Source organism: Xenopus tropicalis, chromosome 2, assembly GCF_000004195.4.
Source record: "Xenopus tropicalis strain Nigerian chromosome 2, UCB_Xtro_10.0, whole genome shotgun sequence".
In the NCBI taxonomy this organism is placed as follows: domain Eukaryota; kingdom Metazoa; phylum Chordata; class Amphibia; order Anura; family Pipidae; genus Xenopus; species Xenopus tropicalis.
This window is the reverse complement of record NC_030678.2, coordinates 180,149,281-180,171,922: the sequence shown is the minus strand read 5'-3', so window position 1 is coordinate 180,171,922 and position 22,642 is coordinate 180,149,281. Positions and strand designations below refer to the sequence as shown.

The 22,642-nt window shown below is 50.1% G+C and overlaps 1 protein-coding gene across 1 annotated transcript in view; it reads right to left on the bottom strand.

Moving 5' to 3' along the window:
- The window catches only part of dchs1 (dachsous cadherin-related 1), a 53,144-nt gene extending 37,795 nt beyond the window's left edge, over positions 1 to 15,349 (bottom strand). Inside the window, exons 1-2 of the mRNA XM_031897452.1 lie at positions 14,796 to 15,349; positions 6,969 to 8,736 (exon numbers count right to left, since the gene is read on the bottom strand). Of these exons, the coding sequence (XP_031753312.1) occupies positions 6,969 to 8,681 (1,713 nt within the window). The 5' untranslated portion in view covers positions 8,682 to 8,736; positions 14,796 to 15,349. The remainder of the gene's footprint in view (positions 1 to 6,968; positions 8,737 to 14,795) is intronic.
- Positions 15,350 to 22,642: the final 7,293 nt, after the last annotated feature.

Sequence of the window (22,642 nt, the reverse complement as noted above, 5' to 3'; positions counted from 1 at the left end):
CTCCTGGCACAGAGCAGGGCGGGGCACACAGCAGGGAGGGGCACAGAGCAAGGCGGGGCACAGGGCGGGGCACAGAGCAAGGCGGGGCACACAGCAGGGAGGGGCACAGGGCAGGGCACAGAGCAGGGAGGGGCACAGGGTGGGGCACAGAGCAGGGAGGGGCACACAGCAGGGAGGGGCACAGAGCAAGGCGGGGCACAGGGCGGGGCACAGAGCAAGGCGGGGCACACAGCAGGGAGGGGCACAGGGCAGGGCACAGAGCAGGGAGGGGCACAGGGTGGGGCACAGAGCAGGGAGGGGCACACAGCAGGGCGGGGCACACAGCAGGGAGGGGCACAGGGCAGGGCACAGAGCAGGGAGGGGCACAGGGTGGGGCACAGAGCAGGGAGGGGCACAGGGCAGGGCACAGAGCAGGGAGGGGCACAGGGTGGGGCAAAGAGCAGGGAGGGGCACAGGGCAGGGCACAGAGCAGGGAGGGGCACAGGGTGGGGCACAGAGCAGGGAGGGGCACACAGCAGGGAGGGGCACAGGGCAGGGCACAGAGCAGGGAGGGGCACAGGGTGGGGCACAGAGCAGGGAGGGGCACACAGCAGGGCGGGGCACACAGCAGCTTAGTGGGTGCCACTTCCTCCTGGCACAGAGCAGGGCGGGGCACAGGGTGGGGCACAGAGCAGGGCGGGGCACACAGCAGCTTAGTGGGTGCCACTTCCTCCTGGCACAGAGCAGGGCGGGGCACAGAGCAGGGCGGGGCACACAGCAGGGCGGGTCATAGTACTGCACAGGCAGGAAGTGAGATACCAGTTACACCCAGCAACCCAGCGAGTGTGCCAGGGCACCGACCCCTCCCTGCAACAGCAGCTCCACCATCTATTGCCCCATCTGCCCCCTCTGAGCAGCAGGGACCACATTTATATTCCTCCCACCAGCGGCCAACAGGGGCTCCACTCTAAAATTGCCCTAATACCCTAAAGCAGCAAGAAACAGCTCCACCTTGTCCCGCCCCTGCTTAATATATGGGCCAGCTCCACCTTGCCACACCCCTGCTTAATATATGGGCCAGCTCCACTGTGCCACACCCCTGCTTAATATATGGGCCAGCTCCACTGTGCCACACCCCTGCTTAATATATGGGCCAGCTCCACTGTGCCACACCCCTGCTTAATATATTGGCCAGCTCCACCATGCCACACCCCTGCTTAAGATATGGGCCAGCTCCACCATGCCACACCCCTGCTTAATATATGGGCCAGCTCCACTGTGCCACACCCCTGCTTAATATATGGACCAGCTCCACTGTGCCACACCCCTGCTTAATATATTGGCCAGCTCCACCATGCCACACCCCTGCTTAATATATGGGCCAGCTCCACCATGCCATACCCCTGCTTAATATATGGGCCAGCTCCACCATGCCATACCCCTGCTTAATATATGGGCAAGCTCCACCTTGCCACACCCCTGCTTAATATATGGGCCAGCTCCACCATGCCACACCCCTGCTTAATATATGGGCCAGCTCCACTGTGCCACACCCCTGCTTAAAATATGGGCCAGCTCCACCTTGCCACACCCCTGCTTAATATATGAGCCAGCTCCACCGTGCCATACCCCTGCTTAATATATGAGCCAGCTCCACCGTGCCGCACCCCTGCTTAATATATGGGCCAGCTCCACCATGCCACACCCCTGCTTAATATATGGGCCAGCTCCACTGAGCCACACCCCTGTTTAATATATGGGCCAGCTCCACCATGCCACACCCCTGCTTAATATATGGGCCAGCTCCACCATGCCATATCCCTGCTTTATATATGGGCCAGCTCCACTGTGCCACACCCCTGCTTAATTTATGAGCCAGCTCAACCGTGCCATACCCCTGCTTAATATATGGGCCAGCTCCACCTTGCCATACCCCTGCTTAATATATGGGCCAGCTCCACTGTGCCATACCCCTGTTTAATATATGGGCCAGCTCCACCGTGCCATACCCCTGCTTAATATATGGGCCAGCTCCACTGAGCCACACCCCTGCTTAATATATGGGCCAGCTCCACCATGCCACACCCCTGCTTAATTTATGGGCCAGCTCCACTGTGCCACACCCCTGCTTAATATATGGGCCAGCTCCACTGAGCCAAACCCCTGTTTAATATCCTTGTAGATTGTAAGCTCTTTTGGGCAGCTCCACCATGCCATACCCCTGCTTAATATATGGGCCAGCTCCACCATGCCACACCCCTGCTTAATATATGGGCCAGCTCCACTGAGCCACACCCCTGTTTAATATATGGGCCAGCTCCACCATGCCACACCCCTGCTTAATATATGGGCCAGCTCCACTGTGCCACACCCCTGCTTAATTTATGGACCAGCTCCACTGTGCCATACCCCTGCTTAATATATGGGCCAGCTCCACCATGCCATACCCCTGCTTAATATATGGGCCAGCTCCACCTTGCCACACCCCTGCTTAATATATGGGCCAGCTCCACCTTGCCACACCCCTGCTTAATATATGGGCCAGCTCCACTCTGCCATACCCCTGCTTAATATATGGGCCAGCTCCACCTTGCCACACCCCTGCTTAATATATGAGCCAGCTCCACTGAGCCACACCCCTGTTTAATATATGGGCCAGCTCCACCATGCCACACCCCTGCTTAATATATGGGCCAGCTCCACTGTGCCACACCCCTGCTTAATTTATGGACCAGCTCCACTGTGCCATACCCCTGCTTAATATATGGGCCAGCTCCACCATGCCATACCCCTGCTTAATATATGGGCCAGCTCCACCTTGCCACACCCCTGCTTAATATATGGGCCAGCTCCACCTTGCCACACCCCTGCTTAATATATGGGCCAGCTCCACTCTGCCATACCCCTGCTTAATATATGGGCCAGCTCCACCTTGCCACACCCCTGCTTAATATATGAGCCAGCTCAACCGTGCCATACCCCTGCTTAATATATGAGCCAGCTCCACTGTGCCACACCCCTGCTTAATATATGAGCAAGCTCTACTGTGCCATACCCCTGCTTAATATATGGGCCAGCTCCACCATGCCACACCCCTGCTTAATATATGGGCCAGCTCCACTGAGCCACACCCCTGTTTAATATATGGGCCAGCTCCACCATGCCACACCCCTGCTTAATATATGGGCCAGCTCCACTGTGCCACACCCCTGCTTAATTTTTGGACCAGCTCCACTGTGCCACACCCCTGCTTAATATATGGGCCAGCTCCACTGTGCCACACCACTGCTAAATATATGGGCAAGCTCCACCATGCCATACCCCTGCTTAATATATGGGCCAGCTCCACCATGCCATACCCCTGCTTAATATATGGGCCAGCTCCACCATGCCACACCCCTGCTTAATTTATGGGCCAGCTCCACTGTGCCACACCCCTGCTTAATATATGGGCCAGCTCCACTGTGCCACACCCCCGCTTAATATAGGAATCATCTCCACCTTCCCATACCCCTGCTTAATATAGGAATCTGCTCCACCTTGCCATACCCCTGCTTAATATAGGAATCAGCTCCACCTTGCCATACCCCTGCTTAATATAGGAACCAGCTCCACCTTGCCATACCCCTGCTTAATATAGGAATCAGCTCCACCTTGCCATACCCCTGCTTAATATAGGAATCAGCTCCACCTTCCCATACCCCTGCTTAATATAGGAATCAGCTCCACCTTGCCATACCCCTGCTTAATATAGGAATCAGCTCCACCTTGCAATACCCCTGCTAAATATAGGAATCAGCTCCACCTTCCCATACCCCTGCTTAATATAGGAATCAGCTCCACCTTGCAATACCCCTGCTTAATATAGGAATCAGCTCCACCTTGCAATACCCCTGCTTAATATAGGAATCAGCTCCACCTTGCAATACCCCTGCTTAATATAGGAATCAGCTCCACCTTCCCATACCCCTGCTTAATATAGGAATCAGCTCCACCTTCCCATACCCCTGCTTAATATAGGAATCAGCTCCACCTTGCCATACCCCTGCTTAATATAGGAATCAGCTCCACCTTGCCATACCCCTGCTTAATATAGGAATCAGCTCCACCTTGCCATACCCCTGCTTAATATAGGAATCTGCTCCACCTTGCAATACCCCTGCTTAATATAGGAATCAGCTCCACCTTCCCATACCCCTGCTTAATATAGGAATCAGCTCCACCTTCCCATACCCCTGCTTAATATAGGAATCAGCTCCACCTTGCCATACCCCTGCTTAATATAGGAACCAGCTCCACCTTCCCATACCCCTGCTTAATATAGGAATCAGCTCCACCTTGCCATACCCCTGCTTAATATAGGAACCAGCTCCACCTTCCCATACCCCTGCTTAATATAGGAATCAGCTCCACCTTGCCATACCCCTGCTTAATATAGGAATCAGCTCCACCTTGCCATACCCCTGCTTAATATAGGAATCTGCTCCACCTTGCAATACCCCTGCTTAATATAGGAATCAGCTCCACCTTCCCATACCCCTGCTTAATATAGGAATCAGCTCCACCTTCCCATACCCCTGCTTAATATAGGAATCAGCTCCACCTTGCCATACCCCTGCTTAATATAGGAACCAGCTCCACCTTGCCATACCCCTGCTTAATATAGGAATCAGCTCCACCTTGCCATACCCCTGCTTAATATAGGAATCAGCTCCACCTTCCCATACCCCTGCTTAATATAGGAATCAGCTCCACCTTGCCATACCCCTGCTTAATATAGGAATCAGCTCCACCTTGCAATACCCCTGCTTAATATAGGAATCAGCTCCACCTTCCCATACCCCTGCTTAATATAGGAATCAGCTCCACCTTGCAATACCCCTGCTTAATATAGGAATCAGCTCCACCTTGCAATACCCCTGCTTAATATAGGAATCAGCTCCACCTTGCAATACCCCTGCTTAATATAGGAATCAGCTCCACCTTCCCATACCCCTGCTTAATATAGGAATCAGCTCCACCTTCCCATACCCCTGCTTAATATAGGAATCAGCTCCACCTTGCCATACCCCTGCTTAATATAGGAATCAGCTCCACCTTGCCATACCCCTGCTTAATATAGGAATCAGCTCCACCTTGCCATACCCCTGCTTAATATAGGAATCTGCTCCACCTTGCAATACCCCTGCTTAATATAGGAATCAGCTCCACCTTCCCATACCCCTGCTTAATATAGGAATCAGCTCCACCTTCCCATACCCCTGCTTAATATAGGAATCAGCTCCACCTTGCCATACCCCTGCTTAATATAGGAACCAGCTCCACCTTCCCATACCCCTGCTTAATATAGGAATCAGCTCCACCTTGCCATACCCCTGCTTAATATAGGAACCAGCTCCACCTTCCCATACCCCTGCTTAATATAGGAATCAGCTCCACCTTGCCATACCCCTGCTTAATATAGGAATCAGCTCCACCTTGCCATACCCCTGCTTAATATAGGAACCAGCTCCACCTTCCCATACCCCTGCTTAATATAGGAAACAGCTCCACCTTGCCATACCCCTGCTTAATATAGGAAACAGCTCCACCTTGCCATACCCCTGCTTAATATAGGAAACAGCTCCACCTTGCCATACCCCTGCTTAATATAGGAACCAGCTCCATCTTCCTATACCCCTGCTTAATATAGGAATCAGCTCCACCTTGCCATACCCCTGCTTAATATAGGAATCAGCTCCACCTTGCCATACCCCTGCTTAATATAGGAAACAGCTCCACCTTGCCATACCCCTGCTTAATATAGGAATCAGCTCCACCTTGCCATACCCCTGCTTAATATAGGAATCAGCTCCACCTTGCCATACCCCTGCTTAATATAGGAATCAGCTCCACCTTCCCATACCCCTGCTTAATATAGGAATCAGCTCCACCTTGCCATACCCCTGCTTAATATAGGAATCAGCTCCACCTTGCCATACCCCTGCTTAATATAGGAATCAGCTCCACCTTCCCATACCCCTGCTTAATATAGGAATCAGCTCCACCTTGCCATACCCCTGCTTAATATAGGAATCAGCTCCACCTTGCCATACCCCTGCTTAATATAGGAATCAGCTCCACCTTGCCATACCCCTGCTTAATATAGGAATCAGCTCCACCTTGCCATACCCCAGCTTAATATAGGAATCAGCTCCACCTTGTCATACCCCTGCTTAATATAGGAATCTGCTCCACCTTGCCATACCCCTGCTTAATATAGGAATCAGCTCCACCTTGCAATACCCCTGCTTAATATAGGAATCAGCTCCACCTTGCAATACCCCTGCTTAATATAGGAATCTGCTCCACCTTGCCATACCCCTGCTTAATATAGGAATCAGCTCCACCTTCCCATACCCCTGCTTAATATAGGAATCAGCTCCACCTTGCAATACCCCTGCTTAATATAGGAATCAGCTCCACCTTGCAATACCCCTGCTTAATATAGGAATCAGCTCCACCTTCCCATACCCCTGCTTAATATAGGAAACAGCTCCACCTTGCAATACCCCTGCTTAATATAGGAATCAGCTCCATCTTGCCATACCCCTGCTTAATATAGGAATCAGCTCCACCTTGCAATACCCCTGCCTAATATAGGAATCAGCTCCACCTTGCCATACCCCTGCTTAATATAGGAATCAGCTCCACCTTGCCATACCCCTGCTTAATATAGGAATCAGCTCCACCTTGCCATACCCCTGCTTAATATAGGAAACAGCTCCACCTTCCCATACCCCTGCTTAATATAGGAATCAGCTCCACCTTGCCATACCCCTGCTTAATATAGGAATCAGCTCCACCTTGCCATACCCCTGCTTAATATAGGGATCAGCTCCACCTTGCCATACCCCTGCTTAATATAGGAATCCGGTCCATAATTTAATAGGGCTCCACCTAGTAACACTCTTGCTAAACAATAGGAAACAGCCCCAAGTGACGCTCACCTGCAGGAAGCAGCTGCCCCGTGCCGTGCCCTCGCTCAGGGTGGCATTATAAACTGGGCTGGAGAAGATTGGCTCGTTATCATTGACATCGAGGAGATGGATCCTCACAAGGGCTGTGGAGCTTAGCGACGGCTGACCCTGATCTGATGCCACCACAGTAATTTTGGGATGGGGTTCCTGTTCATAGTCCAGAGGAGCTGCAGTTGTGATGACCCCGGTGTCTGGGTTGATATTGAACCATGGGGTGGGCAAGAGACTGTACCTTACCTCTCCATTTACCCCCTGGTCCCTGTCTCGGGCCGTTACTTGGAGGAGGAAGCTGCCGGGGTGCACAGCTTCTGGAACGGTGTGGCTGTATTCCTGCCGGTCAAATACTGGTGGGTTATCATTGACATCAGTCACTTCCAAAACAAAGGAAGACTCCGCCCTTAGAGGGGGTGTTCCCGCATCAGTTGCAAGAACTCTCAGGCGGTAGGAGTCCCGCTCTTCCCGGTCGAGCAGTTTGTCGACGCAGATGAGATAGATGATGCTGTCTTTGGTGGTCAGGGCAAACTTGCCTTCTCCTCCTTCCAGAGATACATCTACATCTGGGTGTTCTCCATAGTCAGGGTCCGAGACAGAGATACGAGCCACATATTGCCCCGGGTTAGCTCCCTCAGACACTCTGGGAGCCCCATCCTCACTCAGAAAAATAATGGTCATACTGGGTTGATTGTCATTGGAGTCCCGTACCTGAATGGACACAAAGGCTGTGCCAACCTCTGGTTGTTCTGCTCCATCCTTGGCTTGTACAACCAGTTCATGAACCTTCCTGGTCTCGTAGTCCAGTGGCTTGTTGATCTGGATCAGGCCTGACTGAGCATTTATAGTGAAGTAGCCCTCCGGGTCACTCTGTCTGCGATTGATCTCATAACGAACATCTCCATTGGGGCCTTGGTCAGCATCCGTAGCATAGACTTGCAAGACGCTTGCCCCCGGCAGAAGGCTTTCTGAGATGAGTGCCTGATAGCGACTCTGGTTGAACACCGGTGCGTGGTCATTGATGTCTAGAATGACTATGTCCAACCGCATCTGGGAGCTGCGAGTAGGCGAGCCTCCATCATAAGCCTCTAAAACAAGCGAGTAGCTTGACTGGTTCTCACGATCGATATCTGAGCTCACAACCAGCTCAACCTCCAGGACCCCATTGGACACTCTACGGGTTTCTAAGCGAAACTTCTGCAGAGGATCTCCACTCCTGATCAAGTAACCCTGAGTGCTTAATACTCCGCTGTCCGAGTCCATTGCTGGATCCACTGGGTACCGAGTTCCCAACGGGGTGTGTTCTGGGATACTCAGCTCGGTTCGCCCTTTTGAAAACGTGGGGGAATGGTCATTAATATCATCCACATGAATGTCCACCTCCACCGTGGTACCTTCTGGGGTGACTGCAATGAAACTATAGTGGTTGCGCTTCTCCCGGTCTAGGACCTTCGCTGTCTTGATGATGCCGGTGTTTTCATCGATGTCCAGATCCGTGCTGACCCCACTGCCCTCCTGTGCAGAGATGAAGAACATGTATCCAGTAGAACCAGGAGGGAGGCCGGCACTAATGTCCCCGATGATGGTGCCAGCAGGCTGCTCCTCATCAATGTGTAACTCCAGGGTGCCCAGAGAGGCCCAGGAGGGTGAACATGCCAGGAGCAGCAGGAGGCAGAAGGTGAAGGCCGGCATGGTTTCTGCAGAGCTGACTGGAGGTGACAGATCTCCAAGAGCATTCAGAGGGCACCTGGGTGACGGATGGAAAATGTGGTTAAAACCTCAACAAAAACAAAATCAACATTTATAGCTGAAAACATAAGAGAAGTGAGAAGTAAGCCTCCCTATCCGAACTCTCCGGCCTCCCTATCCGAACTTTGCGGCCTCACTATCCGAACTCTCCGGCCTCCCTATCCGAACTCTCCGGCCTCCCTATCCGAACTCTCCGGCCTCCCTATCCGAACTCTCCGGCCTCAATATCCGAACTCTCCGGCCTCCCTTTCTGAACTCTCCGGCCTCCCTTTCTGAACTCTCCGGCCTCCCTATCCGAACTCTCTGGCCTCAATATCCGAACTCTCCGGCCTCCCTTTCTGAACTCTCCAGCCTCCCTATCCCAACTCTCCGGCCTCCCTATCCGAACTCTCCGGCCTCCCTATCCCAACTCTCCGGCCTCCCTCACAGACTCACTTACCTACACAGAACTAAAGGGCAGAACCCCTGGGTATCAGCCCCACAGACTCACTTACCTACACAGAACTAAAGGGCAGAACCCCTGGGTATCAGCCCCACAGACTCACTTACCTACACAGAACTAAAGGGCAGAACCCCTGGGTATCAGCCCCACAGACTCACTTACCTACACAGAACTAAAGGGCAGAACCCCTGGGTATCTATGAAATTAGGGGCCCAAGGTATTTCTCAAGTACACCAGGGCCTCTAAAATGCTCTTTACCCCAGATAGGGGCACTTAGCTGTAGGTGCGGCTCGGAGGCCTGGAAGATACCATTACCATGCTGGGGGGGGGGCAGTTGCTCAGTCAGTGAGTGGGATTAATATTATTGGGATTATAGGAAGGTTGTTCTGTGGGAGACAAAAACTGCCTTTATTCTCAGTAATCCCCCCCTGCACCCAGTCACGGGGCAAACAGCAACCTAATCCTGCCCCCTGAACTGCCCCCTCCTGCCCTCTGTATAGTAACCCTCATCTATCATACCCACCCCCATAGGCACTGACACTCACGCAGGGGGCACTGACACTCACGCAGGGGGCACTGACACTCACGCAGGGGGTACTCACACTCACGCAGGGGGCACTGACACTCACGCAGGGGGCACTCACACTCACGCAGGGGGCACTCACACTCACGCAGGGGGCACTCACACTCACGCAGGGGGCACTCACACTCACGCAGGGGGCACTCACACTCACGCAGGGGGTACTCACACTCACACAGGGGGCACTCACACTCACGCAGGGGGCACTCACACTCACGCAGGGGGTACTCACACTCACGCAGGGGGCACTCACACTCACGCAGGGGGTACTCACACTCACGCAGGGGGTACTCACACTCACGCAGAGGGCACTCACACTCACGCAGGGGGTACTCACACTCACGCAGGGGGTACTCACACTCACGCAGGGGGCACTCACACTCACGCAGGGGGTACTCACACTCACGCAGGGGGTACTCACACTCACGCAGGGGGCACTCACACTCACACAGGGGGTACTCACACTCCCACAGGGCTACTCGCCCCCATTCCCTATAGATACCCACTCCCACAGGGCTACTCCCCCCATTCCCTATAGATACCCACTCCCACAGGGCTACTCGCCCCCATTCCCTATAGATAACCACTCCCACAGGGCTACTCGCCCCCATTCCCTATAGATACCACTCCACAGGCTACTCCCCCCATCCTATAACCCACCCCAGGGCTACTCGCCCCATTCCCTATAGATACCCACTCCCACAGGGCTACTCGCCCCCATTCCCTATAGATACCCACTCCCACAGGGCTACTCGCCCCCATTCCCTATAGATACCCACTCCCACAGGGCTACTCGCCCCATTCCCTATAGATACCCACTCCCAGGGCTACTCGCCCCCATTCCCTATAGATACCCACTCCCACAGGGCTACTCGCCCCCATTCCCTATAGATACCCACTCCCACAGGGCTACTCGCCCCCATTCCCTATAGATACCCACTCCCACAGGGCTACTCGCCCCCATTCCCTATAGATACCCACTCCCACAGGGCTACTCGCCCCCATTCCCTATAGATACCCACTCCCACAGGGCTACTCGCCCCCATTCCCTATAGATACCCCCACTCCCCCCCCCACAGGGCTACTCGCCCCATTCCCTATAGATACCCACTCCCACAGGGCTACTCGCCCCCATTCCCTATAGATACCCACTCCCACAGGGCTACTCGCCCCCATTCCCTATAGATACCCACTCCCACAGGGCTACTCGCCCCCATTCCCTATAGATACCCACTCCACAGGGCTACTCGCCCCATTTCCCTATAGATACCCACTCCCACAGGGCTACTCGCCCCCATTCCCTATAGATACCCACTCCCACAGGGCTACTCGCCCCCATTCCCTATAGATACCCACTCCCACAGGGCTACTCGCCCCCATTCCCTATAGATACCCACTCCCACAGGGCTACTCGCCCCCATTCCCTATAGATACCCACTCCCACAGGGCTACTCGCCCCCATTCCCTATAGATACCCACTCCCACAGGGCTACTCGCCCCCATTCCCTATAGATACCCACTCCCACAGGGCTACTTGCCCCCATTCCCTATAGCAAATGGGAAGGGCATGGGTTAAACAAAAACACCCAGAAAAGGGAACATAAAGAGAATGATGGGAAAAATAAAATAAAACTTGGCAAATGAGCTGACAATTCAATCAGTTTCAGAAGAAATTATTTTTAAGCATCTGCTGTGTTAATGGAAAGTTTCTAAGAATTAACTGTGAGTCTCTGTGAACAGAAACATCAATGTAACCCTGCAATTAGTCCAAGGATTAGAGTGTCAGCTCTGTGGGGCAGGGGAAAGATTGGATGTAACCCAATGATATTTCCCCATATTAGAGTGTCAGCTCTGTGGGACAGGGGAAAGATTGGATGTAACCCAATGATATTTCCCTGTGTTAGACTGTCAGCTCTGTGGGGCAGGGGAAAGATTGGATGTAACCCAATGATATTTCCCTGTGTTAGAGTGTCAGCTCTGTGGGACAGGGGAAAGATTGAATGTAACCCAATGATATTTCCCTGTGTTAGAGTGTCAGCTCTGTGGGACAGGGGAAAGATTGGATGTAACCCAATGATATTTCCCTGTGTTAGACTGTCAGCTCTGTGGGGCAGGGGAAAGATTGGATGTAACCCAATGATATTTCCCTGTGTTAGAGTGTCAGCTCTGTGGGACAGGGGAAAGATTGGATGTAACCCAATGATATTTCCCTGTGTTAGAGTGTCAGCTCTGTGGGACAGGGGAAAGATTGAATGTAACCCAATGATATTTCCCTGTGTTAGAGTGTCAGCTCTGTGGGACAGGGGAAAGATTGAATGTAACCCATGATATTTCCCTGTGTTAGAGTGTCAGCTCTGTGGGGCAGGGGAAAGATTGGATGTAACCCAATGATATTTCCCTGTGTTAGAGTGTCAGCTCTGTGGGACAGGGGAAAGATTGGATGTAACCCAATGATATTTCCCTGTGTTAGAGTGTCAGCTCTGTGGGACAGGGGAAAGATTGAATGTAACCCAATGATATTTCCCTGTGTTAGAGTGTCAGCTCTGTGGGACAGGGGAAAGATTGGATGTAACCCAATGATATTTCCCTGTGTTAGAGTGTCAGCTCTGTGGGACAGGGGAAAGATTGAATGTAACCCAATGATATTTCCCTGTGTTAGAGTGTCAGCTCTGTGGGACAGGGGAAAGATTGGATGTAACCCAATGATATTTCCCTGTGTTAGAGTGTCAGCTCTGTGGGACAGGGGAAAGATTGGATGTAACCCAATGATATTTCCCTGTGTTAGAGTGTCAGCTCTGTGGGATTGGAATGAAAAACAGTGGAGAAATACATGACATGTATTTTAGTGACATAGGCCAGAAAACCTCCATATATGGTAAAGCATTGGTTTCACCTTTAGAGTGTCAGCTCTGTGGGTTGGTGGGTGCCATGGACTTAGTCTCACCTTTAGAGTGTCAGCTCTGTGGGTTGGTGGGTGCCATGTAATTAGTCTCACCTTTAGAGTGTCAGCTCTATGGGTTGGTGGGTGCCATGTAATTAGTCTCACCTTTAGAGTGTCAGCTCTGTGGGCTGGTGGGTGCCATGTAATTAGTCTCACCTTTAGAGTGTCAGCTCTATGGGCTGCTGGGTGCCATGTAATTAGTCTCACCTTTAGAGTGTCAGCTCTATGGGCTGGTTGGTGCCATGTAATTAGTCTCACCTTTAGAGTGTCAGCTCTGTGGGCTGGTGAGTGCCATGTAATTAGTCTCACCTTTAGAGTGTCAGCTCTGTGGGTTGGTGGGTGCCATGTAATTAGTCTCACCTTTAGAGTGTCAGCTCTGTGGGCTGGTGATTGCCATGTAATTAGTCTCACCTTTAGAGTGTCAGCTCTGTGGGCTGGTGAGTGCCATGTAATTAGTCTCACCTTTAGAGTGTCAGCTCTATGGGCTGGTGGGTGCCATGTAATTAGTCTCACCTTTAGAGTGTCAGCTCTATGGGTTGGTGGGTGCCATGTAATTAGTCTCACCTTTAGAGAGTCAGCTCTATGGGTTGGTGGGTGCCATGTAATTAGTCTCACCTTTAGAGTGTCAGCTCTATGGGCTGGTGGGTGCCATGTAATTAGTCTCACCTTTAGAGTGTCAGCTCTATGGGTTGGTGGGTGCCATGTAATTAGTCTCACCTTTAGAGTGTCAGCTCTGTGGGTTGGTGGGTGCCATGTAATTAGTCTCACCTTTAGAGTGTCAGCTCTATGGGTTGGTGGGTGCCATGTAATTAGTCTCACCTTTAGAGTGTCAGCTCTATGGGTTGGTGGGTGCCATGTAATTAGTCTCACCTTTAGAGTGTCAGCTCTGTGGGCTGGTGAGTGCCATGTAATTAGTCTCACCTTTAGAGTGTCAGCTCTGTGGGCTGGTGAGTGCCATGTAATTAGTCTCACCTTTAGAGTGTCAGCTCTGTGGGTTGGTGAGTGCCATGTAATTAGTCTCACCTTTAGAGTGTCAGCTCTGTGGGCTGGTGATTGCCATGTAATTAGTCTCACCTTTAGAGTGTCAGCTCTGTGGGTTGGTGGGTGCCATGTAATTAGTCTCACCTTTAGAGTGTCAGCTCTGTGGGTTGGTGGGTGCCATGTAATTAGTCTCACCTTTAGAGTGTCAGCTCTGTGGGCTGGTGATTGCCATGTAATTAGTCTCACCTTTAGAGTGTCAGCTCTGTGGGTTGGTGGGTGCCATGTAATTAGTCTCACCTTTAGAGTGTCAGCTCTGTGGGTTGGTGGGTGCCATGTAATTAGTCTCACCTTTAGAGTGTCAGCTCTGTGGGCTGGTGAGTGCCATGTAATTAGTCTCACCTTTAGAGTGTCAGCTCTGTGGGCTGGTGAGTGCCATGTAATTAGTCTCACCTTTAGAGTGTCAGCTCTGTGGGCTGGTGAGTGCCATGTAATTAGTCTCACCTTTAGAGTGTCAGCTCTGTGGGCTGGTGAGTGCCATGTAATTAGTCTCACCTTTAGAGTGTCAGCTCTGTGGGCTGGTGGGTGCCATGTAATTAGTCTCACCTTTAGAGTGTCAGCTCTGTGGGCTGGTGAGTGCCATGTAATTAGTCTCACCTTTAGAGTGTCAGCTCTGTGGGCTGGTGAGTGCCATGTAATTAGTCTCACCTTTAGAGTGTCAGCTCTGTGGGCTGGTGAGTGCCATGTAATTAGTCTCACCTTTAGAGTGTCAGCTCTGTGGGCTGGTGAGTGCCATGTAATTAGTCTCACCTTTAGAGTGTCAGCTCTATGGGCTGGTGGGTGCCATGTAATTAGTCTCACCTTTAGAGTGTCAGCTCTATGGGTTGGTGGGTGCCATGTAATTAGTCTCACCTTTAGAGAGTCAGCTCTATGGGTTGGTGGGTGCCATGTAATTAGTCTCACCTTTAGAGTGTCAGCTCTGTGGGTTGGTGGGTGCCATGTAATTAGTCTCACCTTTAGAGTGTCAGCTCTGTGGGTTGGTGAGTGCCATGTAATTAGTCTCACCTTTAGAGTGTCAGCTCTGTGGGTTGGTGGGTGCCATGTAATTAGTCTCACCTTTAGAGTGTCAGCTCGGTGTTAGAGTCCTGTTCCTTCGCTCTGTCTCTTGCAGTCTCCCCCTATAACCAGATGTCTCCGTTTCCATCCCAGGAGACCCCACGTCCACCCTCTCCTAACGGTCTGTCTCTCCGCTTGTTGTACCCGTGCCAGTTTATCCCTCTCTCCGTTCAGCTTCACGGATGTCTCCCAGGCCCGGCCAAGGCTCTCTCAGAGGTCTCTTTCAGCAAGGCAGTCTCTGAAGCCATGTAGAACAGTCTCATTCTCTGTTTTCCTTTGTGCCCATCACTGCAGTCTCTTCTCGGCAGGTCTGTCTCTGTGTAGGTGTCTCTCTCCTCCAGATGTGCCTGGGGGTGGGGAGCGGGGGGCTGTGAGCTGTCTCTTGGAGAGATTCCAATGCGCCCCTTGGATGCAGAGCTCTAGGAGTGTCTGTGCGTGCCCCAGCAGTCTCTTTCTCTCTCCCTGGCTGTCTCGCTGGCTGGGACAATGGATTCAGACAGCTGTGGATGTGAGAGACAGGCAGCACTGAGGGACTGAGAGGCTGCTCTGAAACCTGACTCCCCCCCCAGCCTCCCTCCCCCCAATCCTCTCTCTCTCTCAGCAGCAGCAGCCTGTGCCCTCCCCCCCCCCAGCTCCCCCCCCCAGCTCCATCCCCTGCCCCCCCCCCAGCTCCATCCCTTCCTTCCACTGCCGCCTCATCTGGATCATTTCTTCTGCTCAGTTGGGGGGAGACAGAATTCCAGGAGCAGACCCAGCAAATAGCATGGAAACTGCCCAGAGAGACTGGGGGGGCACAGGGGGAAGGATGGGGGCCCTCCAGCTCTTACTCACACACACACACATACACACTCACATATACACACACACACTTATACATATACACACACACACACTATACACACACACACACTATACACACACACTATACACTCACACACACTATACACACACACACTTATATATACACACACACACTATACACACACACACTATACACACACACACTATACACACACACACACACACTATACACACACACACACTATACACACACACACTTATATATACACACACACTATACACACACACACTATACACACACACACTATACACACACACACTTATACATATACACACACACTTATATATACACACACACTTATATATACACACACACACTATACACACACACTTATACATATACACACACACTTATATATACACACACACTTATATATACACACACACACTATACACACACACTTATATATACACACACACACTATACACACACACTTATATATATATACACACACACACTGTGTGTGTCTCTATATGTGTGTGTGTATGCAAGGGGGGGTGGGGTTACCAAAGGGACACATTAGTGATGTTGGGGTATTTATTTAGCCACACACAGATGAATAAATGCTCAGTGGTTTCAACATATTTACATGCAAATTTCTTGTCTGAATGTATGGTACCCCCCCCCCCAGCAAGTCAGTATATCAGCCCCATATTACTCAGGGCACACATCACGTGAAAACGTAAAAATTTATATTTTTTATGTGGGATATGTGTTGGATCCAGGATGTCGGATATGCACTATATGATGGATATGGGATATGTGTCGAATATGGAATATGTGTCAGATACGGGATATGTGTTGGATTCAGGATATGTGTTGGATATGGAATATGTGTTGAATATAGGCTGTCGGATACGCAATATATGACAAATATGAGATATGTGTTGGATATGGGATATGTTGAATGCAGGATATGTGAAAGATACGTAATATGTGTTGGATTCAGGATATGTGTCAGATATGGAATATGTGTTGGATACGGGATATGTGTTGGATACGGGATATGTGTTGGATATGGGATATGTCAGATATGGAATATGTGTTGAATATAGGCTGTCGGATACGCAATATATGACGAATATGAGATATGTGTTGGATATGGGATATGTTGAATGCGGGATATGTGTTAGATACTGGATATGTATTGGATACGGGATGTCGGATACGCACTATATGATGGATATGGGATATGGTTGAATACGGAATATGTGAAAGATACGTAATATGTGTTGGATTCAGGATATGTGTCAGATATGGAATATGTGTTGGATATGTGATATGTGTTGGATACGGGATATGTGTTGGATACGGGATATGTGTTGGATACGGGATATGTCAGATATGGAATATGTGTTGGATCCAGGATGTCGGATACATACTATATGATGGATATGGGATATGGTTGAATACGTAATATGTGAAAGATACGTAATATGTGTTGGATTCAGGATATGTGTCAGATATGGAATATGTGTTGGATATGGGATATGTGTTGGATACGGGATATGTGTTGGATACGGGATATGTGTTGGATATGGGATATGTCAGATATGGAATATGTGTTGGATCCAGGATGTCGGATACACACTATATGATGGATATGGGATATGGTCGAATAAGTAATATGTAAAAGATATGTAATATGTGTTGGATTCAGGATATGTGTTGGATACGGGATATGTGTTGGATACGGGATATGTCAGATATGGAATATGTGTTGAATATAGGCTGTCGGATACGCAATATATGACGAATATGAGATATGTGTTGGATACGGGATATGTGTTGGATATGGGATATGTTGAATGCGGGATATGTGTTAGATACTGGATATGTATTGGATACGGGATATGTGTCAGATACAGGATATGTGTGTGATACGGGATATGTGTTGGATATAGGCTGTCGGATACGCAATATATGACGTATATGGGATATGTATTGGATACGGGATATGTGTTGGATATGGGATATGTTGGATACGGAATAGGTGTCAGATACGGGATGTGACAAATTTGTGATATGTCAGATAAGGAATGTGTGTTACATAAGGGATCTGTGTCACATACAGAATATGTATCGGATATGGGATATGTGTTGGATATGGAATATGTGTCAGATATGGGATATGTGTTGGATATGGGATATGTGTTGGATAAGGGATATGTGACGGAGACAGGACATGTGTTGGATATGGGATATGTGTTGGATACGGGACATGTGTTGGATACGGAATATGTATTGGATACGGGATATGTGTCAGATATGGGATATGTGTCGGATACAGGATATGTGTTGGATAATGGCTGTCGGATACGCAATATATGATGGATATAGGAAATGTGTTGGATATGGAATATATGAAAGATACAGAATGTTTTATAGGTTGGATGCAGGATATGTGTTGGATACCAGATATGTATTGGATACGGGATATGTGTCGGATACAGGATATGCATTGGATATAGGTTGTAGCATATGCAATATATGACAGATGTGGGATATGTGTCGGATACGGAATAAGTGTTGGATATAAGCTGTCAGATACGCAATATATGATGGATATGGGATATGTGTCAGATACAGAATTATGTGAAGGATATGGGATATGTGTTGGATGCAGGATATGTGTTGGATAGAGGATGTCAGATATGCAATATATGATGGATGTGGGACATGTGTCGGATACGGAATATGTGTTGTATATGGGATATGTTGGATACAGAATAGGTGTCAGATACGGGATGTGTCGAATACGTGATATGTCAGATAAGGAATGTGTGTTACATACAGAATATGTGTCGGATATGGAATATGTGTCAGACACAGGATATGTGTCGGATATGAGATATGTGTTACATATGGGATCGGTGTCACATACAGAATATGTGTTGGATACGGTATATGTGTTGGATACGGGATGTGTCGGATACGGGATGTGTCGGATGTGGGATATGGAATATGTGTCAGATACGGGATATGGGTCAGGTATTTAATATGTGTCAAATATGTGAAATGTGTCAAATACAGGATACGGGATATGTGTTGCATATGGGATATGTTTGATAAGAGATATATGTCGGATATGGGATATGTGTCGGATACAGAATATGTGTTGGATACGGGATGGGTTGAATAATGAATATGGGTTGGATATGTGTTGCGGAAATGGGATATGTGTTGGATACAGGATGTTGGATACGCAATATATGACGGATACGGGATATGTGTTGGATACGGAATATGTTTGATGGGGGATATGTGTTGGATACAGGATATGTTGAATATGGAATAGGTGTCAGATACTGATACTGAGTCAAATACGTGATATGTCAGGTAAGGAATGTGTGTTACATACAGAATATGTGTCGGATATGGGATATGTTGGATAAGGGATATGTTGGATACGGTATATGTGTTGGATACGGGATGTGTCGGATTTAGTATATGTTGGAAAAGGGAAATGTGTCAGATATGGGATCTGTGTCGAATATGGGATATAGGTCAGGTATGGAATATGTGTCAAATATGTGAAATGTGTCAGATATGGGATATGTTTGTTGAGGGATATGTGTCAGATATAGGATATGTTGGATACGGTATATGTGTTGCATATGGGATATGTTTGATAAGATTTTTGAGATATATGTTGGATATGGAATATGTGTTGGATACAGAATATGTGTCGGATACGGGATATGTTGAATAATGAATATGGGTCGGATATGTAATAGGTCGGAAAAGGGATATGTGTCAGATATGGAATAAGTGTTAATATGGGATGTGTCAGATATGGGATATGTTGCCAATAAGGGATATGTGTCAGATATGGTATATGTCTAGTTGTGTCGGATACAGAATATGTGTTGGATATGGGCTATGTTTGATAAGAGATATATGTCGGATATGGGATATGTGCCAGATACAGAATTTGTGTCGAATACGGGATATGTTGAATAATGAATTTTGGTTGGATATGGGATATATCGGATAAGGGATTTGTGTCAGATATGGAATATGTTTCCAATAAGGGATATGTGTCAGATATGGTATATGTCTAGTCGGATACAGAATATGTGTTGGATATGGGCTATGTTGGATAATGAATATGTGTTGCATTTGATATATGTCAGATATGGGATATGTTTCCATTATGGGATATGTGTCAGATATGGGATTTGTTGGATATAGGATGTGTCGAATGGGTATATGTGTCAGATATAAGATATGTGGAATACAGCATATGTGTCGGATATGGAATATGTTGGATACAGAATATGCATTGCAGTAATAGGATATGTTAGGTATTGGATATGTGTTGAATACAGGATAAGCCGGATATGGGATATGTGTCAGACACTGGATATGTTGGATCTGGAATATGTGTCAGATAGGGATGTATTTAGGGGATATGGTTTGGATAAAAGATATGGTGGATACAGGATATTTGCTTCACCTCTTATATCGGTTACTGATTGCTGTATATGTTACTCTGTATGTCCAATGTATGTAACCCACCTACTGTACAGCGCTGCGGGGTATGTTGGCGCTTTATAAATAAATGTTAATAATAATTTGTTAGATATGGGGTATATGGGAGTGGGACTGGCAGCTGGATGTGGGACTCTATTGCACTGGCCCCTCCCATACAGACATCATTCATTTATACAGTTAGTGTTGCTTCCGAGTTGGGACCCAGGAATGGGCCCCATATACGCACTGTGTGTTTCATAGGGATGCAATGTACTTACTACCCACTAGGCGGCAGCACTTTGCATAACTGCACCCCCAAATTCCCTGGTATCCCCACCCTCCTCTGGCACATTCAGAACTGCCCCATACAGATGTGCCCCACAGCCATTACTGGGGGTATCCCCGAAACACCTAGAGGGACTACAGAGTTGAGGGAATTACAGCGCCCCTATTAGCAACACTGCTTAAAGGGGAAGTCCACCCAAACACAACATTTTACAAAAGTAAACATGATTTCAAGCAATTCTACAATATATACATTAATTAGAAAAGATGCATGTAATAATATGGCTTGATACAGTTCCTTAAGCCCCGCCCCCTCTTCCGCTGCCGATCAGACTACTGGCTGAGACTCAAATAAAATCCTCCCAATCCCACAATCCCCTGCTGCACACGTGATGGCAATAAGGAAACGTACATCAGTGCAATGCATTGTGGGTTATGTAGTTCCTACAGGCTGTCTGTAAACTACGGAGAAGTTGTTACCATTTGTAACGTCAATGTTTTGGTCCCTCCTCCCCTGCCAGGATGTCACATGATGCAGAAAGGAAAGAAGTGTTTTGCAGCTGGATTTCCGCATATAAAAATGGGATATTTTCCTACTCTTTGAAGGAAGAGATTCCAGTCTTCAGTTTTCTGTGCTGTACGGGGCTCCGGAAACCGGATTTCCCCTTTAATAACCATTGCAGTCTGCATCCAACCAGCCCTGCAAAATCAGCATTTGCCTTGGGTACAGCAGTGAGATGTACGGTGGGGGGTGCCAGGAACTGAGTGCATTTGGGGCCCTTACGCACGGCCCTGAGCCTTCCCCCTAGGGGCCCTTCATTGCTCCCAGTAATCCGTACAGGAGCGGTCTCTGCATTGCGGGGGTCTCGCTGGCGCCACTGCACGGCCCTGAGCCTTCCCCCTAGGGGCCCTTCATTGCTTCCCGTAATCCGTACAGGAGCGGTCTCTGCATTGCGGGGGTCTCACTGGCGCCACTGCACGGCCCTGAGCCTTCCCCCTAGGGGCCCTTCATTGCTCTCCGTAATCCGTACAGGAGCGGTCTCTGCATTGTGGGGGTCTCGCTGGCGCCACTGCACGGCCCTGAGCCTTCCCCCTAGGGGCCCTTCATTGCTTCCCGTAATCCGTACAGGAGCGGTCTCTGCATTGCGGGGGTCTCGATGGCGCCACTGCAGGGCTCTGAGCCTTCCCCCTAGGGGCCCTTCATTGCTCCCCGTAATCCGTACAGGAGCGGTCTCTGCATTGCGGGGGTCTCGCTGGCGCCACTGCAGGGCCCTGAGCCTTCCCCCTAGGGGCCCTTCATTGCTTCCCGTAATCCGTACAGGAGCGGTCTCTGCATTGCGGGGGTCTCGCTGGCGCCACTGCAGGGCCCTGAGCCTTCCCCCTAGGGGCCCTTCATTGCTTCCCGTAATCCGTACAGGAGCGGTCTCTGCATTGCGGGGGTCTCGCTGGCGCCACTGCAGGGCCCTGAGCCTTCCCCCTAGGGGCCCTTCATTGCTTCCCGTAATCCGTACAGGAGCGGTCTCTGCATTGCGGGGGTCTCGCTGGCGCCACTGCAGGGCCCTGAGCTTTCCCCCTAGGGGCCCTTCATTGCTCCCCGTAATCCGTACAGGAGCGGTCTCTGCATTGCGGGGGTCTCGCTGGCGCCACTGCAGGACCCTGAGCCTTCCCCCTAGGGGCCCTTCATTGCTCCCCGTAATCCGTACAGGAGCGGTCTCTGCATTGCGGGGGTCTCGCTGGCGCCACTGCACGGCCCTGAGCCTTCCCCCTAGGGGCCCTTCATTGCTTCCCGTAATCCGTACAGGAGCGGTCTCTGCATTGCGGGGGTCTCGCTGGCGCCACTGCAGGGCTCTGAGCCTTCCCCCTAGGGGCCCTTCATTGCTCCCCGTAATCCGTACAGGAGCGGTCTCTGCATTGCGGGGGTCTCGCTGGCGCCACTGCAGGGCTCTGAGCCTTCCCCCTAGGGGCCCTTCATTGCTCCCCGTAATCCGTACAGGAGCGGTCTCTGCATTGCGGGGGTCTCGCTGGCGCCACTGCACGGCCCTGAGCCTTCCCCCCTAGGGGCCCTTCATTGCTTCCCGTAATCCGTACAGGAGCGGTCTCTGCATTGCGGGGGTCTCGCTGGCGCCACTGCACGGCCCTGAGCCTTCCCCCTAGGGGCCCTTCATTGCTCCCCGTAATCCGTGCAGGAGCGGTCTCTGCATTGCGGGGGTCTCGCTGGCGCCAC